Source organism: Scardinius erythrophthalmus (assembly GCF_964197995.2).
Source record: "Scardinius erythrophthalmus genome assembly, chromosome: 22".
NCBI lineage: Eukaryota > Metazoa > Chordata > Actinopteri > Cypriniformes > Leuciscidae > Scardinius > Scardinius erythrophthalmus.
In genome coordinates, this window is record NC_138242.1 from 7,261,413 (window position 1) to 7,269,705 (window position 8,293).

At 38.9% G+C, this 8,293-nt stretch overlaps 1 protein-coding gene across 1 annotated transcript; it reads left to right on the forward strand.

Annotated features, from left to right (window-relative positions):
* Positions 1–634: 634 nt before the first annotated feature.
* Positions 635–7,148, forward strand: LOC308682419 (NXPE family member 3-like; the record flags this gene model as incomplete). The annotated part of the gene is made up of 7 exons (XM_081352128.1): positions 635–709; positions 3,603–3,962; positions 4,171–4,586; positions 4,679–4,749; positions 4,861–5,064; positions 5,643–5,983; positions 6,951–7,148. 7 exons carry the CDS (start codon positions 635–637, stop codon positions 7,146–7,148), a joined length of 1,665 nt encoding a protein of 554 aa, XP_081208254.1.
* Positions 7,149–8,293: the final 1,145 nt, after the last annotated feature.

The following is an 8,293-nucleotide window of genomic DNA, read 5'->3' on the forward strand; positions in this document are numbered from 1 at the left end:
GAAGAGAGAGTGTGTGTGGGTGGATGAAGGTCAGCAAAGGTGTGAAGATGGTGTGAAATGGAGTCAAGGTGTTGATGGATATTGTACATTTTAGCAGTGAAGAATGACATGATGGAGTTACAGAAGAAATTTGTATACAAATGGGGAGGCAAAGCGTCCTGTGGTTGAGTGATATTGTTTAAAATAGTGAAAAGTGACTTTGAGGTGTGGATACTGGCGAGACTTTCAACTTCTCGCGGAAAAACATCGTGAGACCACCTCCCCGGCCGGTGCCACGGGGTTGCGATTTGTAAACAAATTCAGGTGGAGCAGTTTCGTTGAGCAGTGAAAAGTCATTAGGTTGTTGCCAGGTCTCGGTTAAACAGATAAAATCTAACTCACGGTCAGTGATGAGATCCCGGATGATATGTCCCTTGTTTGACAGAGAACGAACGTTGAGAAGAGCGCACTTGAGTGGAGTATTGTCAGAGCTGGAAGTGTTAGCCGACCGGCTTAGACGGGCTAACACGTTGTGGTTGACGGCACGGCTGACAGAGCGTGGGCGTCGAGAGCTGGACTAGATGGAATTTATGGCTGTAGAGCTGTGAGAATTAAGATTCCGACGGGAGCCTCGGTGGTTGTATCTCCGCCGGGGATGGTAGATGATGTCCGGGTGGAGATGGAGTACGGCTGGCGGGGGGCCAAGCAAGTGACGTCGAAGCCGGATCAGGTCAGTAATTGTGTACTGGTATAAACCCGTCACTGGCAGGTGAACAGGTAGCAGGAGGAACCAGACACAAACGAAACATAAAAACAGTTGTAGCGGCATCTTAGGTTCAAAATCAATACAAAATTGGATGAAAGTTCAAAGTTTTCCGAACGAGCAGCGGCAATAGGTCATGCCAGCGTTCACTCGTCAGCGTCCAAAGCCAGTTTAGGACAGTCAAACAATAATAATACATTTTATTATAAATAAAATGTATTATTATTATTATTATTATTATTATTATTATGTGTGAGCGTTTTGCGTGTATTTATAACAGGCTCGTATTCTGCAATGTGAACAATTCCAGTCGCCTGAACTTAAGAGGGGACTGAGAAATGTGTGAGAAATGGAGGTAGGGCCGGCCATGGCGGGACGAAAACACTCTGTTCTCCTTTCGCCGGTGAGTGACGCGCGAGGACGGAGTAGCTTTCTTGTAACGTAAAGAGAGCTCCAAGACCGTCCGCTTCTGCCATCCCTTGTGAGCGGCGCAGTTTGCACGGCTCGAACAGAGGGAGAGGAAGCTCGCTCCGAGACCGTCCACTTCTGCCATCCCTTGTGAGCGGCGCAGTAGCGTGGCTCAAACAGAGGGAGGGTGTCTATCTCATTCGCCTCACCCCCTGACGTGGCGGCGGCGCGGGCAAAAGCCGGCAGTTAAGCGGCCAGGAGGGGGGGCGGAGAGGGCAAGAGAGAAGCTCGAGGGAGAGGTTCCGGCGAGCTCCTCAGTCACATCAGTCTCCGGTGGTCTCTGCGAGCAGCGCTTCTTCTTGCCCGTAGGGTCGACATTGAAAGTTCTTCGCACTCGGGGCAGCCGCCCGTAGAGAGTGCGGTGGTAGCGTGCTCGCGGCCCAGGCAGAGAGCGCCGAAGAGGTGGCGGTCTCCGTTGCTGAGCGGGGCGCGGCACGAGCCGCAGGAAAAAGTGCTCTTTTAGAACAGTGAGAGAAAGTGTCTCCACAGCAGTAATAAAAGGATATGTCGCCGGATAGCGTAGCAGGCACGGATGGCTGAAGGCGGCTTGCTGGTCGCTGGTTTCAACGGCGGCGGCTCTCAAGATCCAGTTATGCGAAGAGCTTCGCTGAAGACAAGAAAATCTGATTTTTCAGCCTACGAGCCCTCCTTATATACACACTGGCCACACCCATCTTGACGGTTAGAAGGGTGTGGAGGGCGCGAAGCGCCCTCATTGGGTGTGACGTCACGCAGGGCTCACTGGTAGGCTTAAGCAGCTGCCGTCGCTTATACAGCTTGCCATGGTCTGCCAGCTGCCGCACTGCGTTGACAATGAATACAAAATTAAGGATCATTTTTGGCTTCAGATCTCGAAGAAAGAAGACTTTCCCGTAGCGTAAGCTGTACTTACGCAATACGAGAGAACCTCTCGTAAGAGAACAGAGCTGTTTTTGACCAGGTAAAATGAGTGTTTTCTTACAATATTAATGGGAATTTTTAATTAAAGTATATTACAAACTTTTAGTTTAGACCCTAAAGAATCATATTAGCTTGTACAAAATGACATTATATGACCCCTTTAAGAGCTCTCTCAAGTACTGGGGAGCTAAACCATTTAGTGCTTTGTAAGTGATCAGCAATATTTTAAAATCTATATGATGTTTAATAGGGATAATAGAGAGGCTTGTAAATTTAGTAGTTTTTAGACAAAAATACTTTTAAGATTTGAATGTATTTTTTTACTTTTTGTCAAGGTTTATAAAAAGAAATAATAAATTAGATTTTTGCATTATTATTACTACAGTCAAACCTGAATACAGAGAAAACATTTTGTTACAAGTAACATCAAAATTCAATAAAAGAGAGAGAGAGAGAGAGAGAGAGAGAGAGAGAGAGAGAGAGAGAGAGAGAGTGTGTGTGTGTGTGTGTGTGTGTGTGTGTGTGTGTGTGTGTGTGTGTGTGTGTGTGTGTGTGAGTGAGTCTGTCTGTTTTGCACTCTTGATTTCATCCCTTCATTGCTGTGAACTTTTTTCTGCATTGTGACTGATTTGTAGATTGTACACACAAAAATATTCTCATTCTCATTCTGTGTTTATTTTTGACAATTTCCTATTCATTTTCTATGGCAGTTATTTTTGGCCACGAAGACCATGAGTGTGACTTTTTTTTTTTTTTTTTTTTTTTTTACGACCATTTAGCCTTTTCATAGCATGCCCTACGTTTTTGTGTGTTCATATACCAAGTGCCATAAAAGTCACCAGGTTTTGTACCATTCCGATGAAGCTACAATTTTTTACATTTCCAAATGTAAAACTTATTATGCTTCAGTAAAACCTTGTTTTTCAGGTTGGTTAAATTCGGTTATAATGAGTAACCTAAAATCATTTATTACATTTAAACAAAACCAGTTATTGTAGATGTTAACACATGAAGTACATTTCAAGTTAAACTGACTAAAAAAAAATTTCAGTGAAGCACCACAGACCATTGTGTTCATAGTGTTCAAGGTTACTTATAGTTGTTTCTGCATATTTATCTAGGATTAAAAGTATTTTAAGAAGAAAAAAAGACAAACTTCATTTTTGAAGTATTCTCATAATTATTTTAGTAGTGGAGAGCAGATAAAAATGTCGAACATACAGCCATCTTGATGAGAACTAAGGTCCCTTTGATGTTCCTTTTTGACTTGTTGAGTAGAGACAATTCTTTGCTTTTGAACCCATGATGGCATTGCTAGCGCTACATAGTAGGACCTATTCACACTTTGTGCATGATTTCACCAACCGCAAATGAGATCCACATAACTTTTATAGTATTATCCAGAAATTATTTTTTATCTACAATAAATAAATAATTTATATATAGAACAAAAAACTGAATTTGGTCTGATTGATATTCTGGTCCTCTCCAGGCTCTATGGGGATTGAATGGTGGGATCCAAATAAGACCATTTCAGACCCCCAGACCTAAACCAGTTCCTCGAAATAATAATTCTTCATCTACAATATCTGCTCATGACATGGGAATCAGTGAAGAGGAGTGGGACCAGCTACAGAAGGCTCTGGACTGGCCTGGTCCAGATCAAGAAATCACTCAGCTGGATCAGAGCACAAGCCCAGTCCACTCAACATTCTCTATTGTGGGACTCAATGAGAGTTACAAAGTGGGAGAAAAGATCTCTGTTACCATCACAGCCAGAGACCACAACAAGAACCTGAAAAGATATGGAGGAGATTTTTTCCAAGCAAAGCTATTCAATTCAGAGCTAAAGGTGTGTTTGTTTTATATTAATTTTGTTTTAAATAATATTTCTTTTTATAAAAATTAAGACACTGAGCTTGATTAGCTGAGTTTAATTTGCCTGTCAATGGTTTATTTACAACATTTTATAAATTAAAGTTTTATATGCTTTAAAATTGGATTTACCTACAGACATTAGTTTTCTGCATTACACTTAACCTTCTCTATTCTTCTTGAAGGCGAGTGTGTACGGGGAGGTTGTGGATCACTGTAATGGGACTTACTCTGTTGCTCTTCTTCTGCCCTGGGAAGGTCAGGCACAAGTTTATGTACGTCTAGAGCACTCCAGTGAGCTTGTGCAGATTCTTAAAAAATACAGGGAGTCCTCATTCCCACGCAGCCACTATAATGGCTATTTTGAAGGGCCAGGACCCAATAAAACCAGGATCAGTGAAGTAGTACAATGCAATCTTAAGTGGGGTGCAGATGGAAGTTGGAGTAAAGGCGACTGCTGCTGTGAGTATAAGGATATAAAAACAGGGACAGTGTGGCAGTGTGAGAGACCAAAGAAACTTTCTTGTGACAAACTGGTTCATCACTCTTTCGGAGATTTGGAAAACCCATTAAATCCTTTTGAGAAGCAAATTTTCACAAAGTAAGTGGGAAAGGATTCAAAATGAATTACAGAGGAATTGTAAAACCAGAAAAACTGTGGAAGATGTTTTTTTTTTCTCTCTCTCTCTACAGGACATTAACAAATGTTGCTATTACTGGATACACACAAATCATAAATGTCCTTCCCAACACTACAGGCATTGGTATGTTCATATATAAGGACCGATATAATCTAAAATCAAATGTAGTTAGTATGCAAGAGAATTTGCATAATTACGGCACTGTCTCTTCAGGTAAATGTTTCTTTGCTTTAGGCACAATGGAGAGATGCAGATCTGGCATGACAAAACCAGTTCCTGCAGGGTTTTATCTGAAAGACGTCTGGAATTATTTTGTGTGCAACACCCAAAAGATCAGTTCTTCACAAATGGGAAATTGTCTTAAAAACAAGATTGTCTACTTGATGGGAGACTCTACCATAAGGCAGTGGTTTGAGTATTTAGAAAGAAAAGTGCCAGGCAAGTTGTTCATAAATGACATTGATGGGAGGGTGGCGGGGGATTATTTAAAAATGTTCTTATGTTTTTTAAGACTTGATGTCATAAAAGTAATATAACTGAAATATACAGAAGCCCTTACAGAAATTATTTGGATACTTCATCAACAAATACATGAATGTCTTGCCATTACAACAAAATATTAAACCAAGTGACAATTGTTTGTAAAGACTTAAATAGGTCACACTTAAAAATTACACTGTAATTTTTTTCCTCATTGCAACATGTAATCGCTAAAATTTAAAAAGAATTTGTTTGCATCTAATGCAATGACATTCAGACATGCAAATGAGTCAGTGCATCTTGAAGGGATAGTTCACCCCATGATGAAAATTATGTCATAATTTACTCATCAACATTCAAACATTCAATATGAGTGAGTAAATGATGACAGAATTACAATTTTAAGTACTATTCCTTAAGTGCCATATTTCCATATGTCTAGGGGGCTGCTGTGTACAATAAAATCAGCTTTGCAAAGTTGTTTAAGAAATAAATCAAGCAATGAGTCTAATGTAAGTTTTACTTATCTTATTCAGACATAAAAAGAATGGACCTCCACACTCCTCGTTTTTGTGGACCCCTGATGGCTGTAGAATTGAAAAATAATATAATTGTTCACTGGAGGCCACACGGTGTTCCTTTGCGATTTACTAAAATGCTCATTACTGACTTGCATTATATCAGCAATGATATTGATGAAATAGCTGGTGGTCCTCATGCAGTCGTTGTCTTCACATTCTTTGCCCACTTGGTTTTTCACCCTATAACATTTTACGTGCATGAAGTGGCCAAAATCCGTCAGTCTGTTGTTGCATTGTTGAGTCGTGCACCAGAGACTACCGTCATCATCAAGTCTGGAAACACTGCAGGATTAAAGGTACAATTGCTCATTTTCCAATCCTACTCCATTTTCAGTCATTTTTCTGTCTTGTATTTGAAATGGTACATTTGTCCTGCTGTCTTTATATTTAAAGTCTAGAAACACAAATATGCATGTGCTGAGGTGACACTTCATTATCCAATTCATGCCAAATTCCATCCCTTAAAGGGATAGTTCACCCAAAAATTCTATCATCGTTTACTCACCCTCAAGTTGTTCCAAACCTGTTTGAGTTTATTTGTTCTGCTGAACACAAAGGAAGATATTTGGAAGAATGTTTGTAACCAAACAGATCTCGGTCCCCATTGACTACCATAGTATATATTTTTTCCTACTATGGTAGTCAATGGGGACCGAGATCTGTTTGATTACAAACATTCTTCCAAATATCTTCCTTTGTGTTCAGCAGAACAAAGAAACTCATACAGGTTTGGAACAACTTGAGGGTGAGTAAATGATGACAGATCATGATCATGATTTTCATTTTTGGGTGAACTATCCCTTTAAAGGTGTTTCAGTAATATCCTGTCATTAAAAACCTGTATGATTGTCTTCCATGGTTTTGCAGAATGAAAGTGGATGGGTACCAGAGTACAAGCAAAGTAGTCCATATGATTCAAGCACTGTGCGAGAAACAGACTGAAATGTAACTATTCTTCCCATGAAAAAATGGTCACCATTCACTGGACATTCTGCTATAAATCACTTTTTTGTTCAATAATAGAGACAGCTCAGCATAAAATATAAGGAAACATAGATGAATTAATTTTTTTTTTTTTAATGAACTATTCCTTGTTTTCCCCCTAGATTAAAGTTTAATGTCTGTTATAACAGGTGACAGACAAAAATTTAAGTAACCTACTCAGCACTGTTTCTGGTAGAAAATACAAACAATGTAGTGTGTCTAAACCAAGTTAATATTAATGCTTATAGTACTGTCTGTTACTGATCTGTGTTGTTACAGGATATTTTTCAAAGTGATTGGTATACAATGCAGCTGAATACAGTGATGCAGGAGATGTTCCGAGATATTGACGGAGTAATCTACATCGATGTCTGGCAGATGACGTCCTGTCACTTTCTACGTGAACATATTCACCCAGGTCCTGTTATCATTGCTAATGAAGTCGACATGTTGCTCTCATATATCTGTCCTGCCTGACACAATAGAATAATATTTACCTTAGTTATAATATACCAAGAAATGTATGTACCTACAGTACAAAAATGAGCATCTGTAAGAAACTTCTGGTATACATATTGTGTTATGTTGCGGGTCAATTTGACCCGTTCAGATTTTATAGTTGCTGGAAATACTGGTTAACCTATGTTTTTTTTTTTTCTTGATATTTTGTGACTTTTTCTCATTTATCATCATGAACATGCATGCAAAGTTTCAACATGCTGGTGTTTTTTGACATATACAAACAAAAATACTGTTCCTTTCGTGATGTCCGCGGGTCAATTTGACCCGCATATTTTAACGCTCTAAGGCAACTGTACGGACCCAAAATAATAACATTTCTCAGTTATACTTTGTTATTTTATTTTTTTACTACCTTATGAAGCTAAAAAAATAGGTTTTCCACACTTATTTCAATACAGAAAAATATTTTGTCAGCCACAGATGGTAAAAATGACCTATCATTTATTTTTTCAAGCTACCTGAAATAATATTAAATCTTTATATATATATATATATATATATATATATATATATATATATATATATATATATATATATATAGATTTAATATTATTTCAGGTAGCTTGAAAAAATATATATATATATATATTGTGACTTTTTTGCATTTATCTTCATGAACATGCATGCAAAGTTTCAACATGCTGGTGTTTTTTTTTTTTTTTTTTTTTTTTTTTACATATACAAACAAAATTACTATTACGTTTGTGATGTTCGCAGGTCAATTTGACCCCCATAGGCTATTCAAAAGTAGCCTGGTAATACCAAACTCTGTTACTTCGCTTTGCTTCGTAGACAGAATCTGGAATGGCATAATAGAAAAGTGTTTTCTCTCTCGCAGGGGTCGCTTGTCTGAAGTTTAAAATCATTGGTTACCGTAAGCCAATCACATGACGTTTGGTTATGGCGTGTGTTATGCGCATGCTCAGCCGCATCTAACTTCCACTGTAAACACATGTATGATGCGAAAACAAAACCATCGTGCGAAATACCGGAGTAAACATGGCTGTGAACGACTTTTGCAGATTATGTGAAGTAAATCTACGCATCCATGGTACAATCAGCATCTACGTCACGGCTCTCAGCCCGCTCTTTGTTCGTTG